General features: G+C 50.0%; 3 protein-coding genes across 3 annotated transcripts in view; 2 read left to right on the top strand and 1 right to left on the bottom strand.

Annotated features, from left to right (window-relative positions):
• LOC128725930 (teneurin-m) overlaps positions 1–6,626 on the top strand; it is a 172,812-nt gene extending 166,186 nt beyond the window's left edge. The window contains exon 13 of the mRNA XM_053819707.1: positions 737–6,626. Within this exon, the coding sequence (XP_053675682.1) occupies positions 737–6,626 (5,890 nt within the window). The remainder of the gene's footprint in view (positions 1–736) is intronic.
• A 5,096-nt stretch (positions 6,627–11,722) lies between these two features.
• On the bottom strand, positions 11,723–12,669 carry LOC128731806 (splicing factor 3A subunit 2). Its single transcript, XM_053824948.1, has 2 exons — positions 12,621–12,669; positions 11,723–12,532 (listed from the first exon to the last, which is right to left on the bottom strand). Exon 2 carries the CDS (start codon positions 12,526–12,528, stop codon positions 11,758–11,760), a length of 771 nt encoding a protein of 256 aa, XP_053680923.1. The 5' UTR covers positions 12,529–12,532; positions 12,621–12,669; the 3' UTR covers positions 11,723–11,757.
• Positions 12,670–14,764: 2,095 nt separating this feature from the next.
• On the top strand, positions 14,765–25,937 carry LOC128730466 (phosphatidylinositol 4-phosphate 3-kinase C2 domain-containing subunit beta). The gene is made up of 10 exons (XM_053823514.1): positions 14,765–15,228; positions 15,300–16,162; positions 18,010–18,525; positions 18,609–18,797; positions 18,867–21,558; positions 21,634–22,026; positions 22,091–22,291; positions 25,072–25,268; positions 25,352–25,596; positions 25,686–25,937. Exons 1-10 carry the CDS (start codon positions 14,765–14,767, stop codon positions 25,863–25,865), a joined length of 5,940 nt encoding a protein of 1,979 aa, XP_053679489.1. The 3' UTR covers positions 25,866–25,937.
• Positions 25,938–26,792: the final 855 nt, after the last annotated feature.

The raw sequence follows: 26,792 nt of genomic DNA, 5'->3' as shown, positions 1-26,792 counted from the left end.
AATTGTGGTGCCGATGCGCGTTGTTGCCCCCACGTGTGCGGAATGTCGGTTGCACATTTTAATGCTATTACATAGAAATTTGCCTGGCCTGTGGTGGCATGCTTTTTTTTTCTTCAGCGATCTAAATACCTCACAACGTGTGTGTACATCTGAGTGAATTTGTATGTGTGTGTGCGTGTGTGCGAGCATTTCCATAAATTTATCAGCATAATTCCATTATCTGTTCATCAATTTTACGTTCGCCGGTTTAAAAGCCCTGGGCATTGGGACAGCCTTTGCTCCCGGCTTCACGGTGAAAAAGGCTTTAATTAGGTTACGTTTACCGTTGCATGTTGCAGTTGGTTAGAATTTTGTGCGATATTTAGCAGTAAAAATCGAATCAAATTATGTTTTATCCGATGCGGGTACGATTGCGATTTCGTGCCGATGCATGGGAAATCCCTCCGTCTCTTTGTTTGTTTGGCCACCCCCTCCCAATTTCGTTTTCCCATCATCCAATCACCCAATCGCTACACGAACCCAAACCTCGTGAACCCCAAATTCCAAAGTCCAACTGTTGTGTCCTTTGTGAAAACCAGCTAGCTGTAAGATGTAGCCGAGCGTCCGCAGCTCGCGATAACGACTTGCGGGATTCCTCGCGAACGCCAATCCTCCTCGACGCGTGGAAAAGCGTCCACGATGAAGCTGTACTAATGGAGTTTTGTTTTTTTTTCTTCCCCATTCCCGCGATATCCAGCCGATCGGCCGTTATACGAGGCCGTGTCGTCACCTCCCTCAACATGGGTCTGGTTGGTGTTCGCGTGAGCACTTCGACTCCACTCGAAGGATTCACGCTAACGCGTGATGATGGCTGGTTCGATCTGATGGTGAATGGAGGCGGTGCGATCACGCTGCAGTTTGGACGATCACCTTTCCGACCGCAGACGCGCATTGTGCAGGTACCGTGGAACGAGGTTGTCATCATCGATACGGTTGTGATGTCGACGTCGGATGATAAAGCACACCACGGAGCACCGCATACGTGTTTCTCGCATGACTACGACCTCATGAAGCCGGTCGTCCTCGCCACGTGGAAGCATGGTTTCCAGGGAGCATGTCCGGATCGAAGTGCCATCCTAGCTGAGTCACAGGTGATCCAGGAATCACTCGCCATCCCCGGAACGGGCCTAAACCTGGTGTATCACAGCTCTCGAGCGGCTGGTTATCTCTCGACGATTAAGCTGCAACTCACGCCCGACACGATCCCACCAACACTGAAGCTGATCTACCTACGAATCACGATCGAGGGCATCCTGTTCGAGCGCGTGTTTGAAGCGGATCCCGGCATTAAATTCACGTACCCTTGGAACCGGCTCAACATCTATCGGCAGCGTGTGTACGGCATCACGACAGCCGTGGTTAAGGTTGGCTACCAATACACCGACTGCAAGGATACCGTTTGGGACGTTCAGACGACGAAGCTGAGCGGACATGACATGAGCATCTCAGAGGTTGGTGGCTGGAATTTGGACATCCACCATCGGTACAACTTCCACGAAGGCATCCTACAAAAGGGCGACGGATCGAATATCTATCTCAAGCACAAACCGCGTGTTATCCTTACCGCGATGGGTGATGGACATCAACGACCGCTTGAGTGTGGTGATTGTAATGGTATAGCGACAAAGCAACGGTTACTTGCTCCTGTAGCACTAGCAGCAGCACCTGATGGTAGCCTGTACGTGGGTGACTTCAACTACATCCGCCGCATCATGATCGACGGAACGGTTCGAACGGTTGTGAAACTAAACGCAACACGCGTCTCATACCGCTACCACATGGCACTGAGCCCGCTCGATGGATCGTTGTACGTATCGGATCCGGAATCGCATCAAATCATCAAAGTTCGCAACAAGGACGATACGCACGATCCCGATCACAACTGGGAACCGGTGGTAGGAAGTGGTGAACGATGTCTTCCTGGTGACGAAGCTCATTGCGGTGATGGTGGCTTAGCACGAGATGCCAAACTCGCGTACCCGAAAGGCGTCGCGATCTCTTCTGACAACGTGCTGTACTTTGCCGATGGCACCAACATCCGGATGGTTGATCGGGACGGCGTGATCAGTACGTTGATCGGTAATCACATGCATAAGTCTCACTGGAAACCGGTGCCGTGTGAGGGAACGTTAAAGATCGAAGAGATGCACCTGCGCTGGCCTACAGAGTTGACGATTAACCCGCTAGATGACACGTTACACATCATCGACGATCATATGATCTTGCGCATGACACCCGATGGACGTGTACGCGTGATCGCTGGACGTCCGATGCATTGTGCTACAACAGGATCTGGAGGAGTTGGTACAGGTTCCGGTCTGAGTACGAGCACTTCTGGTGGAAGTGTGGCAACATCGCTCAGTTATGACAACGATTTGGCGATCCACGCCACACTGGTGATGCCGCAAAGCATCGCATTTGCACCTTCCGGGGATCTGTACGTGGCTGAGAGTGACTCGCAGCGGATCAACCGCATCCGGGTGATTGGCACCGACGGCAAGATCGCACCATACGCTGGAGCTGAATCGAAATGTAACTGCCTTGAACGAGGCTGCGATTGCTACGAGGCGGACCACTATCTTGCGATCAGCGCGAAGTTCAACACGATCTCAGCCATCACGGTGACACCGGACGGGCACGTACACATCGCTGATCAGGCGAACTACCGCATCCGATCGGTCATCTCAAGCCTCCCCGAAGCGGGAACCTCAAAGGAGTACGAAATCTACGCCCCCAACGCTCAGGAGATCTACGTGTTTAACCGATTCGGGCAGCACATTGCGACGAAGAACATCATGACGGGTGAGACAGTGTACAGCTTCCTGTACAACGTGAACACCTCGAACGGGAAGCTGAGCACGGTGACGGATGCAGCTGGGAATAAGGTGTTCCTGCTGCGCGATTACACCTCGCAGGTGAACTCGATCGAGAACACGAAGGGTCAGAAGTGCCGGTTACGTATGACTCGCATGAAGATGCTGCATGAGTTGAACACACCTGACAACTATAATGTGACGTTCGAGTACCACGGCCCAACCGGGTTGTTGAAGACAAAGCTTGATTCTACGGGTCGCTCGTATGTGTACAACTACGATGAGTTTGGTCGGTTGACATCTGCTGTTACACCTACGGGCAAGGTGATTGACTTGACGTTCGATCTCAGCGTGCAAGGTGCCACAGTTAAGGTGACGGAGAACTCCCAGCGTGAGGTGTCGATGTTGATCCAAGGATCTTCTGTTGTTTCGAAGGTGGGTGAAGCGGCTACCAAGACCACGGTACTGCTCGATGGCGGTACTACGAGTGTATCACCCTGGGGCAACGCTGTGTCGGTGGAATCCGTCCCGTACGTCTTGCTAGCTGAAGTGGACCCGCTGTTGGGTGAAAGCTATCCTGTCCCATCGAAGCAACGCACAGAAATCAATGGTGATCTGTCGAATCGGTTCGAATGGCGCTACTTCATCCGGCACGTCCCTGTACGCGGTAAGAACGCACGCACACTCACGCAGGTAGGCCGGAAGCTGCGTGTGAACGGAGAGAATCTGTTGACGTTCGAGTACGAGAAGGATACGTCGTCGATCACGGTTTCGGTGGATGATAAGACTGAGCTGTTGAACGTTACGTACGATAAGTCATCGCGTCCGATCGCGTACCGACCTCAGTCGGGCGAGTACGCCGATGTAGACCTGGAGTACGATCGATTTGGGCGGCTTACGTCGTGGAAGTGGGGCAATCTGAAAGAGGAGTACACGTTCGATCGAGCTGGAAGGCTGAACGAGATCAAGTACGGCGATGGTAGCTCAATTGTGTACGCTTTTAGGGACACTGTTAGTAGCCTCCCACTAAAGGTGACAACACCACGCCGTTCGGACTATCTGCTGCAGTATGATGATGCGGGTGCGTTGCAATCTCTGACAACTCCGCGTGGTCACATCCACGCGTTCTCACTGCAGACTTCGCTTGGGTTCTTCAAGTACCAGTACTACTCGCCGATCAATCGACACCCGTTCGAGATCCTGTACAGTGATGAGGGTCAAATCCTGGCGAAGATCCATCCACACCAGAGTGGCAAGGTGGCGTTCGTGCATGACAGTGCCGGTCGGTTGGAGACAGTTTTAGCAGGATTGTCCTCTACACAATACACGTACCAAGAAAGCACGAGTTTGGTGAAGCAGGTGGAGGTGCTCGAGCCTGGATTCGAGCTGAGGCGCGAGTTCAAGTACCACGCGGGTGTGCTAAAGGACGAGAAGCTGAAGTTCGGTTCGAAGAGTGGACTGGCATCAGCACACTTCAAGTACCAGTACGACGGAAACGCGCGACTCAGTGGCATTGAGATGGATGTGAACGGGAAGGAGCTGCCGATCGTGAAGTTTAAGTATGGACCTGCGCAAGGCACGCTCGACGCTGTCAGTGATCTACGCATCACGCGAAACGCGTTCAACCGCACAGTGGTGCAGGACACCTCGAAGCAGTTCTTCACCATCACCGACTTTGACGAGCATGGGCGTGTTAAGAGTGTGCTGATCAACATCAAGTCATTCGACGTGTATCGGTTAGAGCTGGATTATGATCTGCGTAATCGCATCCGCACGCACAAAGTGATGGTGGGTCGATCAACCTCTCTCGACAAGGTGAACTACAACGCGGACGGGCACGTTATGGAGGTGGTTGGCACGAACAGCTGGAAGTACGTGTATGATGAGAACGGTAACATCATCGGTATCCTGGAACAAGGCGACAAGATGAACCTCGGGTATGACACAGGTGATCGAGTGGTGCAGGTTGGTGATGTCGAGTTTAACAGCTACGACGCGCGTGGTTATGTAGTCCGCCGGGGTGAGCAGAAATATCGCTACAATAACCGTGGCCAGCTGATCCACGCGATGGAACGTGATCGCTTCCAGACCTGGTACTTCTACGACGATCTCGGCCGGTTGGTTGCGTGCCACGATGAGAAGGGCAACGTGACGCAGTACTTCTACGCTAACCTAAACGCACCGAGCTTGATCACGCACATCCACTATCCGAAGGCGGGCACTACATCACGTTTGCTGTACGACGATCGGCACATGCTGATCGCGATCGAGACGGGAGATCAACGATACTACGTGGCAACAGATCAGAATGGCTCACCGATTGCTCTGTTTGACGTAGGTGGTGCGATCGTGAAGGAAATCCGTCGTACGCCGTTCGGTAAGATCGTGAAGGACACCAATCCGGCGCTGTTCGTGCCGATCGATTTCCACGGTGGGTTGCTCGATCCCAACACGCGCCTCGTGTACATGGAGCAACGTCTATACGACACCGGTGTTGGTCAATGGATGACTCCAGCCTGGGAACAACTCGCAACGGAGATGCGCCACCCGACGGATGTGTTCATCTACCGATTCCACAATAACGATCCGATTAACCGGCGTGAACCTGAGGGTAACTACATGAACGATCTGCGCTCATGGTTGAAGCTGTTCGGATACGACGTGACGAAGATGCAGGGTTCTCAGTACACACGTGACATGATCTACAGACCTGCGGCAACGATCAAATCACCCCAACTTGCACCCGACTTCGGTGTCATGTCCGGGCTACAGTGCATCGTCGAGAAGGTGGATGAGAAGTTCGCCGATTTCGGTTTCATCCCGAAACCACTGCTCAAGATGGAGCTGAAGACACGCAACCTGCTACCACGGGTTGCCTACCGACGTGGCGTCTTCGGTGAAGGTGTACTGATCTCTCGCATCGATGGACGCGCTCTCGTCAGTGTTGTCGACGGCTCGAACAGTGTCGTGCAGGATGTCGTCTCCTCAGTGTTCAACAACTCACACTTCCTCGATCTGCACTTCAGCATCCACGATCAAGACGTGTTTTACTTCGTGAAGGACAACGTCCTGAAGTTACGCGACGACACCGAGGAGCTACGCCGGCTCGGTGGTATGTTCAACATCTCCGCGCACGAAATCAACGATCACGGTGGTGCGAATGGAAAGGAACTACGGCTGCATGGTCCCGATGCCGTAGTCATCGTGAAGTACGGTGTGGATCCGGAACAGGAACGTCATCGCATCCTGAAGCACGCTCACAAACGCGCGGTCGAGCGAGCCTGGGAGCTGGAGAAACAACTTGTTGCTGCTGGGTTCCAGGGTCGAGGTGACTGGACGGAAGAAGAGAAAGAAGAGCTCATCTCACACGGTGACGTAGACGGCTGGATCGGTGTTGACATCCACAGCATCCACAAGTACCCACAGCTGGCGGATGATCCTGGTAATGTAGCGTTCCAGCGTGACTCGAAGCGAAAGCGCCGAAAGAGCGGCGGCACTGCCAGCGGTGGAGGAGGAGGTGGTCACAAAGCGAAACGGGAACACCGACATGAGACGATCATTCTTCCGCTGCCAGCGGTGATCGCGTCCTCGGTGGCGCCATCTGCATCCGTACCAACGTCTTCGGTGTCTTCCGCGACGGCCACCGTCACGTCGTCGTCATCGTCCTCTGCGGCATCGTCGGTGCCAACTTCGCCATCGTCCTCAGTTCCAGCCTCGCAGGCGGTCGTGGTGACTGCTTCTGCTGCCACGGTACGACCCAGCGCTTCGACGTGAAGCCCAACAACCGGACTAGCGGTAGATCGAACCCGATGAGAGATCGAGAGTACGAGAGACAGAGCGGATGTTCTAGATATTGTGATATAAATAGGGTTTACTTTCCTTCCGCCGTCACCTTTGGTTCCGTGTCAGTGTGTCAGTGTGTTTCGTGGGGTCGTAGACCAGGCCGTAGTTGTGGAAGGAAGATCAGTCTCCTTCAAATGAGGTTTGCAGATGAGGGCTCTCAAAATCGGTGTCATGTTACGAAGCTCCCAAGAAGAAGCAAGCATAAGAACACAAAAAAAAACACATCCCTAACCCGATGCACACATACCCATGCCATCACATTTGCACGATCATTCAGCGTGATCGCTCGAAAATGACAGTAGCGACATTAGCAGCAAACAGGTGTATAGGTAATTAAACAGCTGTGGAAATAGTAGATAATTTAGGGCAGTAAAGGCAAGGCAGGGTGGCGACAACTTCTCGGACAATTTCTTAGGTTCGTCCAAGGATCATAGGGTTTGTTTGAGGAGAACGCCAGTGCGTGGCTGGTATCGATGGCGTTGTGGTGGTGGTGGTCAGTGCCATTAGATGATGTTTTATCGTTATGTCCCGCGTCCTACTGTTCGTTCTATTTTCGATTGGGCAATGCGAGAAGACCCACCCCTGGCTAGGGGATGGCTCGAGGAACGGTACGATGTCTTTCTTTTTTTTTAATTATGAATAACGTAACATTTTAATCGAACAGTCTATCCGCCGTTCATCCTCCAGCTCGCTCCTTGCTTGGTGTGAGTTTGTCCCCGTGGCAGAGGATTCAGAGGGCGCAGTTGATGCAATGTGGCTCAATCGTGCCATAATCGAACCCGGTCCAAGGTTCGACCCATCTAAACGTGAACTACATTGTGTCGAATTGCGATTCTGCTCCTGGAACACGGTGGCTTAAAAACTGTACAGGCTGTAGGATAATTATCACACATAATCGGGCTGCTAAGCCACCTAGGAGTGGTCGAGCCAATTAGGGAAAAAATAATAATGCTGCGTAAAAAAACCGGTATCACTCGGAGGGAAGGAAAGGACCTCGTTCCTGTTCCGCGCCGCACGCTTCAGTGTCACGTTGCGTTTTTGTGTTTTAAATCCACGCGCTCTCCTGGTAGCGGCAAGGCAACGCATTTGCCTAGCCCTAGTGTCGTCGTTTTCCACCCAAAACCCACCAAATAAGAGAACAAAGCAGATAGAACGAGAAGGAACACACAAACACACACACACGCGAGTAGCAACGCACGCGCTAAGCGCCAGAAAACTCTATCACTCAAAAGGTTGATTAGGGCAGATCGTGGGCGAAAATCGTATATCGGCCCGATGGAGAATGTACTATACGTGAGAACTATCCGCAAGCGACAGCAGATGCATTGTGAAAACTTCTGTATTTAGCTAAACAAAGGAAGAAAATCATGGAAATCGTCGTGCTCTGCCACACCACGAAAGCAAGTAGATAAGAAAAACACAGCCATACCGGGTCCCGCTGTCTCACTCATCCTTCCTTGGCTTTTACAGGGTAATTTGTAACAAAATGCAAGTGCAACATGCAAGCAAACCTTACACGCTATTTATCAGCCAGCGAACAATAGAATAAACGAGTGATAGGAGAGATATTGGGCAGCAGGAACGGAAGAATATAAGCAATGGAGTAAGAGACAGAGTAGCTAAGCAATGGTAGAACAGCAATCGAGAGAATACAGAAGCTGGCTCCTTCGTAAAGGAGAGTACATGGATAGTAAACAGAAGAAAAAAAACAATATGTCCTTAAATACGCGATACAAAAACCTCATTTATCCAGAAGCACCTCAGTGGCTTCTGTTTTAGTTTGCGAGTCTAATGATCCGCACAACCTAATGATCATCCCATCTTGTGCTATGCATATCCGTTAGTAGACCACCCTGTGCTATCCTTCCTTCCTACGGGTCCGGTTGGATGTCCCTTGTTCCTTCCCGTACGTGTTTGTATTGTCTCGTAACACACCAATCCGTAGCACGCTGCAGACAAAACCCCCGAATGAACTGGATGATCTGGACTGATTTGGAAGGATGCGGGCACGATCGTGACAGGATCGTTGGTGTTCACGTCATCGCAAAGATAAAAAAATGACGACTCTCGGGATTCCCGGGGAGGTTGCTCAAATTTTGAGTGAGGATCGTTGAATGGAGATCGGGGATGTTTAAAGGATGTAGTGAAACAAACTCACCCCTAAGATGGGAAGTGGATTGAAAAATATTAATACAAAATTGTAGGTGATGAAAGCATGAAGTATAGATGCATCCTTCGTAGGTGCAGGGTTTTAAGTGAACTGTGAGGCCAGCGAGAAGCACACTTGCCGTACCGAGAGGTATGGTGCAGCAACATTAGTCTTATAGACGGATCGATGTAGCCACTGACCGGGCGGCGGATGTAGACGCAAGGAAGTATGTAAGCGAAATACTATGAAATAGAGCACCGGCACCAAAGTGCGCGGCCGATGTGGACGAAATCTTAAAAGCAATATAAAAGCGAAGCATGACAAGGCGCACCGAAAGGGGTGTGTAGAGCCGAACGTGAGCAAAAGAAAAAAAAAAGGGTGTCCCTTTGGGGTGCCGCTGGTAGGAATACGGTTAGCGTTTGTAATGTACTCTAAAGCAACGTATAACATGCACTCTGAGAAACACAGAAAAAAAAACACACACACACACAAAATGAATCTCGCGCAGGTACGCGCACGAGGGCAAATATCGATCGTAAAATGTTGTGAACTGTAGATGAATTTTGTTTCTGTATCGTTAAACAACAAAATGCAAATCGACAACAAAACATCTTCCATCCACCCGAGTAACGATGAGGAACGAGCGCCACACCGGCAAAGGGCGGAGTGGTATCCGTTTGTGCGCGTGTGTGTGTGGGTATGCAAAAAATGAAGAAAAGAAATGAAAATCTCACCAATCGATTTCGTGCAATCAAAAAAAAAAGTAAGCAAAAAGAAATATGGTAGCAAACGGAAGGAAATTGCAAAAGAAGCCGTAGCGTAGCGCTTAGAGAGAGAAAGAGCAGCAGAGTAGTGGTGAAGGCCCCCCCTTTCCCCCTTTTTGGTCACGTGGGGGGTTACGATAGGGGGGATTAAAGGAGGGGGGGGGTTGAAGGATTTTAATTTTCCGTGGATTTCTCAGCTCACGCTCCGAGATCCGATCGCGCTAGATCATTCTTTCCCGCTCCAAAATGGGCCGGTTTTTTCCCGAAAAACCCGGCTGGTAGTGGCACTCTGTGAGCATAGATGCAAAGTGAACCCATATAATATGTGTGGAACGGGGTAAAGAGGGATGGAAAAAAAACCGTAGGGTGTAAGGCTAATTCGACGCGAACCGCGTCCTGCATGAATGTAAAACTTTGTACATAGATTGTTTAGTGATAAAAGAAAAAAAAGCGCGGGAAAGGGAGCCAAGCGAAAGCGGAGAAGGCGAAAAGAAGCAAGGGAAAAGCTAAAACAGCAAACATAGGAACGAAAAACGAAAACGTCCCCGATAATGGAACCGAAATACAAACCCGCTAGCATGGGCGAGTGGGCCGTGTCCCGGCCAGATGCCACGGGTAGGGCAAACACACGAGGATGTGGCAAGGACGCAGGACTTTTTTAAATAACCCCCCCCCCCCCTATTACAAAACCGCAAAATTGATCGGATGGCCGTGATATAACGGCCGTAGATTGAGATGAGCAAAGGATTGTTTTATCCCGCCCTACTCTGCTGTCGTAAACGCCCCCTCCCTGGTCGGATGGCCGCCAGGGTGCGGGCTAAGGGCAGACCGAAGGGACGGAATCCTTTCTTTTGTAAATAAAACCAAAAACTAATGATAACGCAATATACCCGTTGCGCCCGTTTGCGTGGCTCCTTTTGGTGGCTGGCAAGCAAAAGGGACACGAGAGCGATGGAATGGAAGTCAGCAAACAAACCATCAATACCGATATGGTGTTCTCTATGCCCGCAAGAATCGATAGTCTCAATGTGGTGCGCCATTGCCGGCGTTGCGAGATATATTTAATTTCGAAGCAAAGCAAACAAAACAACCCGATAACGGAAAAGTAAACGCTGATGCTAGTGAGAACGAGAACATATACACACACACACGTAAAACAAAACAAAAACGTAAGCAAAAAAAGGGCAAACACTTGCCGAAAGCCGGAAGTAGTAGCTGTAGAAAGATTGAAGAAAACAGAAAAAGGATTAGAACAAAATAAGTAAATATGGGACGGAAGGAAGAGCGGCCCATTCAAACCAGAAGCCAGCTGATGCACGCGCTAGTACTTCGCGGTTGCGCGAGTGTGGTTTTTTTTTCTCTCGGCGGAATTCACTGAGAAAAAGGACACCGCGGCTAAACAGCAGCAGCATAATGCAGTGCGTTAGCATCTGCGGGACTTTAGCATAAGCGGATGCGTTTGAAGTGGCCCGGCTGCAGGGGAATCTCCAGTTGGTCGTGAAATTGTAAAAATTTTACCTAAGTATAGTAGTGGAACGAAACGAATGCAGAAAATGTGTAGAGAAGGAAGAGAGTACGAGGTGATCGTGTGTTTTCTTTTTGGGTTGCACAGAAAAGTGCACTGCATAAAAGCAGAAAAAACACACACACACGCTCCCAACACGGTAAAGAAGTTAAAATATTGAAAGGAGAGCAAAAACCGTGAAAGTAGTGAAAGAAAACCGGAAGCGAAGGAGAACAAAACAACACGTAATAATAACATCAACTGAACTGGAGTGAAAACGCGCATGCTGACATGGGATGCAGCAATATTATTACGATTATTCATTATTATTATTATTCATAAAACTAATGAGAAAAATAAACATAAAAATAATAAAAACAAAATGTGTACTTCATTCATTCGGACATTAGCTTCTCGATGGCTCTTGTCTCTCATCGTTGTTGCGATGTTCAGGTTGAATCCTGAGTCACATTTTTAGTTACCGTATGTTGGATAAATAAAATATAAATGAAATTCGTCTGTCATCCTCGAGTTTGCTTGGAATCGATAGATTTTGTTAAACTACTCAATTAACTACTCAATCGACGACACAAGGAATTCAATTTCGTCCAAGAATGTATGGTTTATTGTATACTGGGGTTTCGATTACATGTGTGGTGGAGCCGGAACCGGAACGACACCCATCGGCGGTGGGGGAACGGGATTGAACATTGGCCGGCCGGGGTGAGGCATCCGGTGTACGTTTGGCGGTGGCGGAGGAATGATCTTCGGTTCGAGCTTGAACGAAAACTGCAGGAAAAACTGCTTGGTGTTTTTGTTCCAATGCGTCCAGAATTTGCCCTCCGTCTTCTCGACCTCGCGTGACGGGACCTTAAATGCGATCGTTTCGTACGGTTCGGCCGCAAACAGCAAGTACTGCCATTTGCGGTCTGGCGGTTCGATTTTCTGTTCGTACGCCGACATGAACCGATGACGCGGCACGATACCGTCCGTGATCTCTGGGTAATCGATCTGGAACAGCAGCGACTGCTGGCCATTTTCCGGATCACGCTGTTTCGTCACCCGGTAACCGGGACGACCGATTTTGACGAACTTCTTCGGTTCAATGCGAGGCTTTTCCGGTTGAATCACCCATGGGGCCTCCTTCGCTTCTTTTGCCGCACGTCGGGCGAGGTTCGCCTGATGCTTTTTTCCCTGCGTGTGCGAGAGGTAGCTGCCCTCGTTGTTGTGCAGCGTGAGACAGAGCTTGCATTCGTACGAACCCAAGTGGTTCTTCATGAAGTAGGGATCCTTGTTCAGATCGATCGTCTCCAGGGCTAGTTGCCGCAGACGTTCGCGTCGGTCGCGGTTGCTCTCCGACCAGGAAGCCATGCCTCCACCGCCGGTTTTGCCACCGGCGCGGTTTTGGAAATCCATCGCGCTGTAATGCAACAATGAAACAGAAGTTTTACATCACATCACCGGAAGAAGCTTGCAGCGACAGCCATATTACAAGGTAAGAAACTTACCACACACTTTATTTATTGCTATTAGAGAGAAATTTAAGTTTTCACTACCTTTTACACTGTACTTGCGCGTCTAATGAAAATTAGGTAAACAATTCCAATGTCGAATTGTCATGTTGAGAAGGAAACATCGCTCCGTCGACAACACTGAATGTCGACTGAATGTTTACCTATAAAACATCGCCATTACAAGCGCTTGTTGATAACATGGTTTAATTATTCAAAAGCAAGATCGATGAAACAAAAATTTGTTGCAATTTCTTTTATATGGGCATTTAGAAGTTCATTTTCAAGGACTCTGATGAATCTGAGATGAATAGAAAATCCTTCCGATGCTCGATCAAAGCTCAAACCCTCACTAGCAGCCATATAAACTCAACTCGGTACGGCTGTCAAAATAGGGCTGTTTACCGAAATATTGGCCGTGGAATATAGAAAAAGGAAGGAAAAAGTCAAAAAGTCTTGGAAGTTTCGCGTGAACGGCAGCTGCGTGTACAGCTCGGTTAGAAAATATCATAAATTCGGAACCATTCCTCGGTTCAGTAGAAAGTGCAGCAGTGTTCGATAGTCGGCAGGCACGCGAATAAATGTGCAAAAGCCTAAAGAAGGTGGATTTTCATCCCGCACCCTGGTTCCGCCTCGCTGAAGACACGTAAAACAGGAAGAGGCTTGAAACGGCCAAACATGCTGCAACTTTCCATCAACTACCAGTTGCGGGTGCTATAGCGAAAGGCCGACCGGAGTGCAGTGGAAAGGTAGTAAAGAAAATATCCCACTTTTGCCATCCACAGAAATGGGCGAGGCTCGTGGGTCCGTAGCGACCACGTCGATTTTTCGGTTAAGCAAATAAGAAGAACACGTCAAGAATTCCGCACGTCTCGCGCTGGAATCGTACGCGGAAGTGCATCGGAAGATTCGCAGAGTTAAAGTGATGTACCCTCACATATGTGCTCATACACCCAGCGTTCCGTTGAATGGATGAAGTTTTTCGGCACATGGTGTCCGAAAATGGGCATTACATCGGTGTGATTCATTACTGAATTCGACCAGCGCCTACTTTTTTTTGACGGTCGATTCGATAAATGCGTGTGCCCGTACGTGCGAATGACGTACGCGAGCGTGAGCGAGAAGATTCGCCTTTCTCTTTCACACTCTCTCTCGGTTACTCGCTTCTCACACCCCAAGCATTGCAGGGGGTCAAACGGATAGAGGCCCGCAGAATGTCGGTGCGGTCGGTCAAAGGCCGGCGGATGCAATCGTGCGTTTGTAATTTGCCACCATTTGGAGAGTGAAATGGGTGGAATAAAACCGCTGACGGCATTCTTCCATGGCCTGCTTTGATCAGCCTGCTGCGGGTCTACACAGACGTTGAGTGTTTACGCCATATGTTACCCGGCCGGTTGAGATTGTTATGATTATTCGCGCGTTCCAGAGGCCTAAAGGCGAATAACAGGCGTGAAGAGCAGCAAAAGTAACGCGCAAATCGAAAGGACCTGTTTGCGGCTCCATGCCAATCAAATCAAAGTAGCCACAGAGGGAGAGGTGCCGTGCATTCCATCCCCGCGATATGTGGATGAAAGCTTGAATGAATGCGTTCAGGGTTTTGTTTACATTTTACGATCGCGATCGCGTGAAAAAGAAAAACAAGCCAATTCGCTGCACCGATATTGCAAGGGCCTCACTTGTTGCCGCTAGTTTTAGCTCGGTCGCTGGGTTGTGTGTGAGTGTGGAAGCAAGTATTTGTTACCAACTTCCTCTCATTCATGCTAAAGGTTTCCTATTCCCACTGAACACCAGCCGATAAGAACGAGACATATAGCGTTAATGGGAGCGGAGCGAAGTCAAGCCAAGATAAACACTCGGAAGTTGCTAATCAGCGTCGAATGTTACGTCGCTGCCTTATGGCCTAACTTCCATTTGTTGCGGTTAATCTTTAGCGAAATAGTGATAAAAAAAACTTCACTGTTTGTTATCGCTTTTTCATCGAGATTTAATGCTTTTTTATGATAACACTTTGTTTCGCTATGACATTTATGTCTTGATTTGCGTCTATTTCTTTTTTAGATCACACACATTCGGAACACACAACATCCGCTGGCCAAACGGTACTACAGTGACCTACAGTCACACACCCACACACCACAATAATGGCCACAAACACGAACGAGCTGGAGATCGAGAAGAGGTACCTGGCGGATATCGAGCGTGCGAAAGCGTTAAGCCTAGAAACACACGAGCTGGAAAAGATCCGGGCCAAACAGCGGCAAGTGACACCGGAGCTGGCTCAGGATCCAAAAACGCTCGAAGAGTACCGGGCGTACTTGCAGCGGCGTGTTGCATGCGGAGCTGGCAACGTGCTGGGGTCGATGGGTGCAGCCAGTACGTCAAACTTCTTATCACCACCCACGGATTCCTCTGGACCGGTGCGACGGTATAGCGATAGTCGGAATCCGGGTATTTTGGCGCGACATTCACTTACAAACGATCAACATCCTAGCGGAAAAGCGCCCGATCAAACAGATCTTATTTCGTTTAATGCCATTCCGAAACCGCCCGATCCGAAGGAGGAAGCCCGGAACAACCTTAAGGAATTGGTCGAGCAAATGCACAGGTGAGTAGTCCTGGCAGCTTGGGATGTAATTTTGTGATTAAATTGACCATTTGATTTTTTGTCTCTTTTAGACTGAACACCCAACCGGCAGTTGGTGCTGGGACGCAGTTTGACCAGGGATTCAAAACCCAGCGTAGCCTCAGCATGTCCTCTGCAAGCTACGGGTTCCATCAGATGGCTTACCAGCCCGCTGGCACCCAGCAGGCTTCCGCGCTGTTTCAAGGACCTCACAATGCCGCTTCGATGCAGCTCGTTCCGTACAGTAACCAACAAACCTCGAAACCGAACCCTCTAACGCCGGAGGAATTGCACCGTTTGTACAACAGTCCGCCGATGTATGCCGTAGCAACGGCAAATCACGCTCCTGCACCTGGCATCGTGGCTCCTCCGGTTTATCCGGGCAATATAACAGCTCCCATGTACGCCGGAGCACCTTACGGAACGGTGCCGGGTGTTAGTTTTCCTACCGTTCCGGTGGCCACTACCCATCACACTTCAGCAGCTCAGATACCTCAGATGTCGCAGCCATCAGTGCCGTTCGGTGTCCCTGTCGCTCCTTCCAGCTATTCTTCACTGCACGCTACCGGTATGAATGGAGCGACACCGGTTAGCAATCCGGAATCGGCTCTAGTGCACGTACCTAAACTAGGCGCTGCCGGACGCTCGTATTCGCAACCACAAAGCCAAGTGATTGCTACAGCACTCGCTAGGCAACCATCGCCGGCTCGGGACGGTGCGACGAATGCAGCGGTCGTAATGCGCGCGAAAAGCGATCCCTCGGGACAGCTGCCTTCGAACCGGTTGGGAGCGAAGGGAACGGATTTAATCGATCTGGGGTTCGAGGACAACCCGCGCGTGTCCGTGCTGGAAGCGTTCGATCCGCTGCTGTGCGGCAATCGCTCGTCCAGTGGTAGCAGCGCCGAAGACGATAAAGGTAAACTAGCACATCAACCCTAGAGATCACGCGGTCGTCGGATTCGACCAACTTGCACGAGGTGCAATTCCTCCGTAGAAAAGCACAGCACACGACAAAAGACAGGCACGGACAATAATAGGTTCTAATGTAGCGTAGGTTAGATAACGACACCGCACATCTATTTCACACATAGTTCGCCGCTTCTCGAACAAATAAGACAACATTATCGTTAAGAAAAATAGTGGAAAATTGATTCGCTGCGCTTTAAAGAGGGGTTTTTTTTTCTTTGTTAAAATTATACACACCAGGGAAATTCCGCGGCATTAGCTAATTTTATTTTTACTTTCGTATTGACTCCTGTTAGGTATCATAGGAACAGATTCACTGTTTTTTCAAGCGCAAGAGAGAGTATTATTGCATGCATGCAATGAGCTAAATTGCACTCGAATGCAACAGCGTCACAGTTGCAGCCAATGTGTGCATTTGTTTTTGTTTCTCTCTTCGAAGCGTGCCTAGCGATAGCGTCATATCCACTCCCGCGCACATGGTAATTATCGCTTAATGGCATTAGACGGGGGCGCTCGCGCTCGAGCTTAGCCAAGAGCGTCTCGCGAGATTTGTTCGCAGTGCAGCCGGAAATCCCGTCATGTTGCGCCAACACTGCAACACGAGTGAGATGGAATTGTGCTGCCCGTTTCGTACGGGTTTGCTTTGTAATGGTTAGGGTCAAATGGATACTTCGAGGCAGACGCGTTTACCTAGAGCCTCAGAGAAACCTACTCGTATGTCAAAAGATGATAAATTTTATGTTCAAACAATGCTGTAGTTGTTGCGCTCGATAGTATTAGTGTATGAATGTATTGCGGAACAGACAGGTGCGCTTATGTAGTGCCGTATTCCTCGGGACGGTCTTTATCGTGCTTTAATCTTATCAGTCCCCATACCAAACCATTGTGTGTCACGTTTGGTGCTGCGTTGTTTGTGAATGGTGAAGCGTACGTAATATTCTAAAAAAGAAACAACCTCACGCGCATCATTCGCATATGCTCGCGGTGATGCGTTGGCGTGTGAACGTAACATTTGTCCTTAAAGTATCGTGCCTTATTGCTTAGAATACTAGAAACAGTGGCATCAGCTGCATAGCCGATCGAGCGAAAGAACCGCATGCTTTATCGCGTTTAAAATATTAGATTTTTTAGTTACAATAAGTAGTCATAACATAAACCAGACGCTACTTTGTTGGTGCTCCTTTATGGCCATCTCCCCCGTACGAGCGGCCCTCGAGTCGTACTGATAGAGCCGGCCGGCTGGCCGACGTACTTGTGCGATCGAACAGTGTGCTAGGTGCAATGTGTGCAGGGCTAATCGAGTGAGCGGATTGTGCAAACATAAGCGCAGGAAGGAGGACAGCAAAAAAAAAAGTAACCAACATCCAACGGAAACCGCATACGAATCGAAAACGCAATAAAGCTAGTTTTATCTTTCCTCTTATGAATGGCGACGGTATCTCTTTTAATATTCCATTTGTAATGTTGCGTTTAAACGCTCGACAAGCGGCAGCAGTGTAAAATGATGAAAGTGTTGCGCGTGCGGTTGTCTCTCGGTGCTCAGAAGGCTAAAAGAAATTCGAAAGGTTTGGCATTTGTTTGTTAAATAGGGGGTGTAAATTTGGTTTTTTAAATGTATTGCGATGCAATAGTTTAACGTTCTTGTACATGTGTGTAGCTTAGGCTGGTAGTCGCGAACGGGACGCGTTACACTTGTCTGCAGACGATTCCTTTTTTTGTGCGATTTTTCCGGAGCTTTTCCATCTGTTTCTAATCAATTGTTTTTCTTTTTCTTGTTATCTTCCTTTTTTTAAACAGATGAAACGGCCTCCACCTACTACGAGGATTACGATCCGTTCGACTACATCTACACCGGTGGCACACAGTACTCGGATCCCGTCTATGAAGCCGTCGTCAATCGGTCCCTTTCGGATAAAACAGCCACACCCCTATCACCGCCGGCCTCCTTGTACGGTGCCGTAGGAGCAATTCCACCCGATACACCCGGCGGATCCCTTTCCGAAAGCTGCACGTACGGATGGGTTACGAGCCCTGGTGAAGTGTCCATGTCCACGCCACTGGCCGCTGGAGATGGTGAACCTCCACCATTGCCACCGCGCAATTCAGCTGGTGGTTTTTACCACACGATGCTGCGAGGCACACCGGCCCACCACGACGAACAGTCGACGTACGAGATCATGCAACGAAAGATGGCCCCGGTGGGTAATACTGGACGTCGCGCTATGCCCTACAAGCTGTACGAGAACGTGGTGGTTGCAAAGACCTGCGATAAAGAGCTGGTTGCATTTTACACGATGGTGAAGCAGCTGAGAGGTTAGCAAAGGATTGATCCCTAGGATCTGACATTAGGACTCTGGGAAATATGATTATTTCACGTTATCCTTTCTGTTTGTTAGACCAATATCATTTTGAAGATGAAGGCACAAATGTGGGCCACATTGTAGCAGCGGAATTCGACAATCGCTATCAAGAGGGAACGAGCATCAAGCTGCTGGTGCATCCGGCTCTGGATTGTTTCAGTGAAGGCGACCAAACGAAGGGTCAAATTGATGGCTACGGACCACCGATACCATTTACCTGTGATAGTGAGTATATGCTTCGTGGGTTAATTTCCTTTCCGATGGTGATTTAATCGTGCGTTTATCCTTCCACAGTTACGACCACGGTCGAGCATGTGATTGCGCAGGTGTACTGTGCGCTCGAGGGTCAAATCCGGTTGACGGTGAGCGATTACGTGCTGAAAGCGATCGGCATCCAAGAGATCCTGTGTGTGCGATCGCGTCTAAATCAACTACAATGTGTGCATGATAGCATCAAGCTCGAACACGACGTTCAGCTAGGGTTTGTTCCGAAAACAGCCCGTACAATGCGAGCGATAGCGCGAACGGCACAGGACGACGATCAGAATGCGGATCTGCGGCTGGAGCACCTAGTGCCGAAAGAAACGGCACTCTCGATCGGTTACGACGATCTCATGATCCTGTTAGAGACGCTCGAAGCTGAAATCGAGAAGCTACAGTCTTCAGCCGACGATGGACCATCAGGTCGCACGATCCTGTCCTGTTCCGGTGTGATCCAAGCGGTGAAAGCAATATGCAACCTACTCGGATCCCTCGATACGCTAGAGATTGCAAAATCGATCGAGGAGCTGCGACGGTACTGCGATAACGTGCAAACCGTGTACAGCTACGGCGAAGGTGGAGATGAACAGCTGTACAATAATGGCAGCCTCGCGATCATGTCTGAAAGCGGTGATTACGCGGAGGTGAAGCTCAGACCACGCACAATGCCTGAACAAATCCGATATCGGTGCAACGAGGTACGCCACGCAATCCAGAGCCTGCTGGAAATCTACACCCGTGCATTCCGCGTCAACTTCTGCGTAAACGTGCCCGAATACAATGCGAACCCGATCTCGATCTGCAACATTTCGCAGGCAGTGATGGTTAGCGTGACTTGTTTGCACCGACCTCCGATGCATTGGAAACACGACGAGTACAACCTCGGAGTGCAGATTTACCACGGTGCCCGGTACATTAGCGAACCGTACGTTGTGCAGTGCTCGAACGAGCTGTCCGGCATCTACCCACGGTTGACGTTCAACTCGTGGATCATGTTCCGGAATCCGGTCTGCACGATGCCACGTGAAGCTCGCCTTGTGCTGGTGCTGTACGGTTGCACGCGGGAACCTGTAGATGGTGGTGGAAGTGACGGAGGAACGGGCACGGCCAATGCACCCCCACCCACCGGAGTGGGCGATAGTGGCGGTTCAGAAGGGCGGATGATGAAGGTGGAGCTGGGTTGGAGTTCGCTGCAGTTTTTCGATTTCGAACGGAAAATGATCCAGGGTTCGTATCTGCTGCCGATGTGGCCTCCGACGACGGATAAGTACTTTGGACCGGCACCATCGAAGGGCACGTACCCGATCGGGGCCAGCTATCCGATTCTTGGCATCGAAATACCGAGTTACGGTGGTGCGGTGCTTTTCCCGGAACCGATCTCCAATCTGCCGCAGGTGGTGCAGCTGGATTTTGCCAGTCTCGATCGCAACCTGCAGCAGGAGTTAATTGACACGGCCGAGCAGGGTTACTCACCGGATAAGCTCGAGAAGCGGGAAGTACTGTGGGAAAAGCGCCACTATCTGCATCGGTTCCCGCACGCATTGCCTAAGATATTGCACGCCGCGCATAGCTGGGACTACGCTTGTTTGGCGGATCTACACGCGCTCATTAAATCCTGGACAGTGCTCAGTCCGGTGCAGGCGCTGGAATTGCTGCTGCCGCGTTATCCGGATCTGGAGGTGCGCCGTCAAGCCGTGGAGTGGATTTCAGCTATGCCAAACGACGAGCTGGTGGACTATCTACCCCAACTGCTGCAGGCGTTGAAACACGACACTTATGAGGGTTCACCACTAGCTATCCTGCTACTCCGGAAGTCGCTTGAGTCACCGAGAATAGCGCATCACCTTTACTGGTTGCTGCTGCATAGTCTGCCCGGTGAGGCACCCCAAAACATGATCGACACACAGGAGACGGTTTGTGACGAGGTGTTGATGAATCAGGCACGTTATCACCGGCGTAACCTGCTGATGTTGCGCGCGTTGCTGGCGATTTGCGGTGAGAAGCTAACGAAGCGGTTCCTCTCGCAAAACCTGATGTGCAAGCGACTCGGCGAAGTGGCTCAGAGTGTGAAGCAAGCGAAGGACACACACCGGTTGCAGATGTTGAAACAGGGCCTCGAGTCTGTCAACCAGATGCTGATTGACGCTCCAACCGTGCTACCACTCGAACCGGGTTCCGAAGTGACCGGTGTGGTCGTACGCAGTTGCAACTACTTCAACTCGAACACGCTCCCGTTGAAGATCACCTTCGCAGGACCCGATCGAGTTGTGGTACCAGCCATCTTTAAAGCGGGTGACGATCTGCAGCAGGACGCACTCACGATCCAGATGGTGCGGATCATGGACAAGATGTGGCTGCGTGAAGGGCTCGACCTAAAGATGGTCACGTTTAACTGTGTGCCGACGGCGTACAAGCGTGGTATGATCGAACTTGTGTCAGATTCGGAAACGTTGCGCAAGATCCAGGTCGAGTGGGGTGTGACCGGGTCGTTTAAGGATAAATCGATCGCGGAGTGGCTGGCGAAGCAGAATCCAAGCCAGCTTGAGTATCAGCGGGCGGTGGAGAACTTTACGCGCTCGTGCGCCGGATACTCGGTGGCAACGTACATACTCGGCATTTGTGATAGGCATAACGACAACATTATGCTCAAGACGTCCGGGCATCTGTTTCACATCGACTTTGGAAAGTTTCTCGGTGACGCGCAGATGTTTGGTAACTTTAAACGGTACGTAGATGGGTTCCGGAGCATGCTCTAACTCCCAAGACCGTTATTCATTTCCTCATTTATCCTTTTTTCCAGTGATCGAACGCCATTCGTGCTGACGTCTGACATGGCGTATGTGATAAACGGAGGTGATCGTCCGTCAGCCAAGTTCCATCAGTTCGTCGATCTGTGCTGCACGGCGTTTAACATCGTCCGCCGGCACAGTGACTTGCTGTTGCACATGTTTGCCTTGATGGCAACTTCCGGCATCCCAGGCGTGACGGTGGAAGCGGTAAATTACGTCCGGAACGCGCTACTCCCGGGCCAATCGAACCCGGAGGCAGCGGCCACATTCGCAAAGATGATTCACATCTCGCTCAAGTCGTGGTTCACGCAGTTTAACTTCTTCTTGCACAACATCGCGCAGATGAAGTTTTCCGCCGAAACGGGCGATGGTGAGCTGTTGAGCTTTATACCGCGGGTTTACACGTGAGTACCGGCTATAGATCCTGTCGGAAGTAACATCTAACGATGGTTTTTTTTGCCTCCCCAGGATGGCCCAAGACGGTCGGTTGAAAACGGTCGCAGTGCACGGGTTTCAGAAACGATACGATCAGGAGAAGTATTACACGTACATATTACGGGTCGAGCGGCAGCATCAACCGGACGCGGCGTACCTGTTCCGCTCGTACAAAGAATTCTGCGAATTCCACCAGAAGCTATGCCTACACTTCCCGCTAGCCAAACTACACAGGTAAGTGGAGAGCCAGTTCTCGGAAGAAGCGCATTTTGACCTTTTAAGCTGACCAGACTCGTGCCACAACACCGTGTTTGATATCGGACATAAACGATGAGATGATGTAGGAATTTTATCGGCAACCGTGTGACTCACCCGGTCACTTACTCATTGTGATATGGTGATTAATGACTAAAGCCCACCGTGAGTGTTTTTTCCCCCAACGCCAAATGGATCGACGTTGTTGCGATTTATTAGTAACACGTTTTAGGCAGACGTTTCCGATTCGTTTGAGTCACTGGCGCGTGCCTTTCGAGGGGGAACTTCTAGCGCTGTGGCACCTGCAGCAACACCGTTCCTGCTTGTGTTGTTATCGAGTTGATGTACCCTTTGGTTGCGCATTCCACGCAGCGTCCGTGGTTGAGCGATAGGTTCCGGTTGGCCACGGGTCGATGGCAAACCCCCGGGTGGACCGTTTCGTAATGATGCAGGAGCATTCCGCAGCACTTCCGGATCGATCTGCGTTTGGGCGGCCACCGTTTGGTTGATGCTTGATCGATGCCGTTGCACAAAGTCCCAATTGAAGTCATCGGAGTCGTCGGAATCGTCGTTTTTAGCCCCATTAGAAAGCGGCATCGGAGTTGGTTTAGATTCATGCTGTATTCTCTCTTTTACAGCAACGAATGAGAGAGGTTCCGCAGGTTCTTCAATGGCCGGTGTCGTCGTGGTGATCCGCGTAGTCCTTGGTGGTGGAGTCGGAATCATGATCACGGGTTCGGTTGGGAAATTCACCATACTCGAGGTCGCTTCCACGGTGATGGGCGGCAATTCAGGTGGTGGTGGGGCACGTTTTTTTAGAATTGATTTCGGCACCGTTGGGGAAGGTTGTTTCGGTGGCTCGGTGACTGTAGGTTGCTCCTCCACAATCAGTTCTGATGGAGGAGAAGGTACTTCGGAAACTTCCGAAGCACTCGACGTTGTGTCGGATCGTTGTGCAGCAGGATTGGCAGGTTTGCGGATTTTCACCCGTTCGAATATCGCTTGGAAGGAATCGTAGATCGGTTCCTCATCCTGTCGTTCCTCGGTGGCTAGAGACTCCACGTAATCAGATGTTAAATTTACTTCCCTCTCTCGAGGAAGCTCTTGTTTTACTTCTAGAGTCACGTCACGAATTGGCAGTGAATTGCTTGACGCTGATCTTGGCATTGGCACAACAACCTGTTGCTCACGTTGGACGGATGGTGGAGAAAGAGTGGAAGTAGTACCTCCATGATGGGTAGTGTCCAACAACACCTCCACCGAGTGTGGCACTGCCATTGCTTCGTTAAGCTGTCCACTCAACATCTTCTCCACCGACGCGCCGTTGTTTTCCACCGACAAATTTCCCACCGATCGGGCTTTGGCGAATTTCGCTCCATTCTTCCTAACCGGAGGCTGAGGCGCAGCGTACGTCGGTTCAGGTGGCATTTCATACCCGCCGGTGTATTGCACTCGTTCACCTATCTTATCACTCGCACCACCGATGACGCCATTACCCATTGAGTGTGGCCTGCTGACGGAGGAGATTCCGGTGCGAATGGCCACCGGAGGTGGTGGGGATGATGTTGATGAAGTTGTTGGTGATTCCGTTGGGGTCTGCGTACGCAATAGCGCATTGTTGGACGTTGTTGTCGTAGCCTCCGCTGGTTTGGTTGGTGTAGGAACATCCTTACTTGGACGGAATGCTGTTAGGATGCAATATTCTCGGAGTTACTACGAGATCCTGGGAATTCGACCCTCATTTAAACCCAATGCTTACTTGCTCGCGCTATCGCTTGTGGTGGAGGTGTCCAATAAGAAGATGACACCGGCTCAATGTAGTCCTCGAAATGAGCACTCTGTCGATAAACCCCTGTTACGGTTCCGCTCGTAGTCTGTCGTGGATTCGGCGGTAAAGTCACATTAAATCGGTGCAATGGAACCATTTTAGTGAAGGATTTTCCTTCCCCCGGACACAACTACATACCTCCTTGCGCCGTATATTGCGCTCTTCTGCCCGTGGTACACCTTCGAAGGTGATCCTTCGTCGGAACCACTTTAACTTCAGTCCCATCGCTCGCTTCGTTCGCTTCCTAGCCTCACCGGGGCGTGTACGTGGCGCACACTCGTGTGTTATAAATAAATATTCCCGTAGACCACCCGTTCCCGATGGAGGTTCCTATGGACTGAGTACTCGCGAGTCGCGTACTCAAAACGCGGCATCGAACGTTTCGCTAGATAGTAGGTATCTTTGGGAAAGCGGCTCCATTCCATTCGATGGTTCGTTCCGTCGTTTCGATATCTTATCATTGGAATTGTTTCATTGAAACAACCGACCTCGCGGACCGTGAAAAGGCTTGAGGTTGGAACCTCAAAGGTTTATGTGTGTGTGTGTGTTTTATCGCCCAAATCGGCGCCCTCCGAGCTTTGATATGAGCTCGTTCGTGTTTCGTGCACAATCCAGAATTTGTTAAAGGCGGCATCAGCGTACTTCCGCCGCATCACGTACGTGTGGCGTATCGTAATACCTAATAGTTGTCCTCGTTGCTCCAATCTACTGGGAATAAGAGGGTTTTAGGTAATCAAAGCCGATGGCGTTTTGTGGAGAACATCTCCACGTTATCAGGGAGGAGGGTTTGATAATGGTGGGTGGATTTTTTTTCTTTTTTTTTGCACAAGTCCCTACTACAGCCTGTCTGTCGGCACTCGAGCCTCCTCTAATGTTTGTTGATCTGTTCTAACATTTTCGAGCATTTTTTGTTGTTGCTTTCATTCGACAGCCTACCATCCGGCATCCACGTGGGCCGGTCGAACGTTAAGGTCGTCGCCGAACGCCGTCTTCCAGAGATCCGCCAGTTTCTCATCTCGCTGTTCAACGCGGCCGACGAAATCGCACATTCCAACCTCGTATACACGTTCTTCCATCCGCTGTTGCGTGATCAGCAGGAGGCTGACATTAATTCGGCTAAGGTGAAGGGTAAGTTGGAGCAGCGTTTTATTAGCTCTCGAGAACAAAAAAGGACATTTGTCTAATCCTTCGTCGTCTCCTTTCTGCATCAGGTACACCTGCGGTTATTGAAGATGGCCAACCACCGACGGTCGGTGGGAAGATAAAGATTTCAATGCAATACCACCGGGACACGCTGATCGTGATGATCCACCATGCGCTCTCGCTACCGACGACACCGGGCGGTCAACCACCGAACACGTACGTGAAGGTGTACCTCAAACCGGACAGCTCGAAGGCGACCAAACGCAAAACCAAAGTCGTCAAGAAGAACTGCAACCCTAGCTTTATGGAAACGGTAACGAAACCTTGGTCGACCGATCGTCCTGATAGATCGTCCTTTAACACGGATTTCTTCTCTCTCTTTCTCTCTCTCTCGTTTGCTAGCTGGAATATCGGCTCCCGCTCGATTTCATCCAGAAAAAGATGCTGCAGGTGACGATCTGGTCGCACGATTCGCTGCAGGAGAATGCATTCCTCGGTGGCTTTGAGCTGCCACTGGCGGAGCTGGACCTGCGGTGTGAAATGATCCAGTGGTACCAGCTTGGGTACCTTTCGCGGGTTTAGAGTGATCCAGCCTGTCCAGCCCAGCCAGCACATCATCGCTTCGTTTTTACTCACACACTCGTTTTGTGATGCTGCATTTCTTTTTTTTTCTCTCCACCGTGCAAGCTGCTGCTAATCATCGTTATTCTTTTTTTTCATTTTAACGTAACGTTGGCATTAATTAGTCACGATATACTCAAAGAAGGAAGATGCGTGATAGAGAAGGGAGCGTGAAGTTGAGTGGCGCTGGAGAGTAGGAATAAAAACCGGTTAAAAGGTTGTGAAAGCGAAAGGACATTGAGAGAAGAACGAGAGATAGTGATATAAGGAAGCGCCTGTTAATTGTTAGCTAAAATTTAAAACCAACTCTCGTTGTACATTTTGGAAAGAGCACATATTTGCAAGGAAATTATTCGTTGAGCTGTGCGAAAAAAAGCGGAAGGCACATTAAGAGCGTTTGTTTTTTTTTCTTCTTGCGATCGACGTGCAAGTTCCAGGACATTCAGGAGCGTTAGGTCGCGTTTTTTTGCTTGCTTCTTTCGTGCATTTATGTGGCTTAGAGCTTAGATATCGGCGCCGTTTCAATGTTCGAAAGTCCCACGAGCGGGGACCAGGAATGAGGAGCAGAAAGGTGTAGATTTTAGGGCCGTCGTATCACGCCTTTTCGTATTGTGTTAACCGAAAGGATATTTTATTTATTATTGTACACCACACACACACACACACAATCACATATCGACATCGGGAGAAGGTGATCGACAGCTGCACGTGTAATACAATCTAAAGTGGATCGTGTTTGCGCCAGAAGGACGAAATAGAGAAATATATATTATCTGTACATCTAAAACGAACATTTTTCCATGCGAGTTTTTCTTTCAAGGTCGTTTTTTTCATTTTCTATTGAGAAATCTACGCGTTTTCTTTTTTATTATGAAAGGTCCGTTATTT

This window comes from Anopheles nili, chromosome 2 (assembly GCF_943737925.1).
Source record: "Anopheles nili chromosome 2, idAnoNiliSN_F5_01, whole genome shotgun sequence".
Classification (NCBI taxonomy): Eukaryota; Metazoa; Arthropoda; class Insecta; order Diptera; family Culicidae; genus Anopheles; species Anopheles nili.
This window is presented reverse-complemented; position numbering and strand designations above follow the sequence as displayed.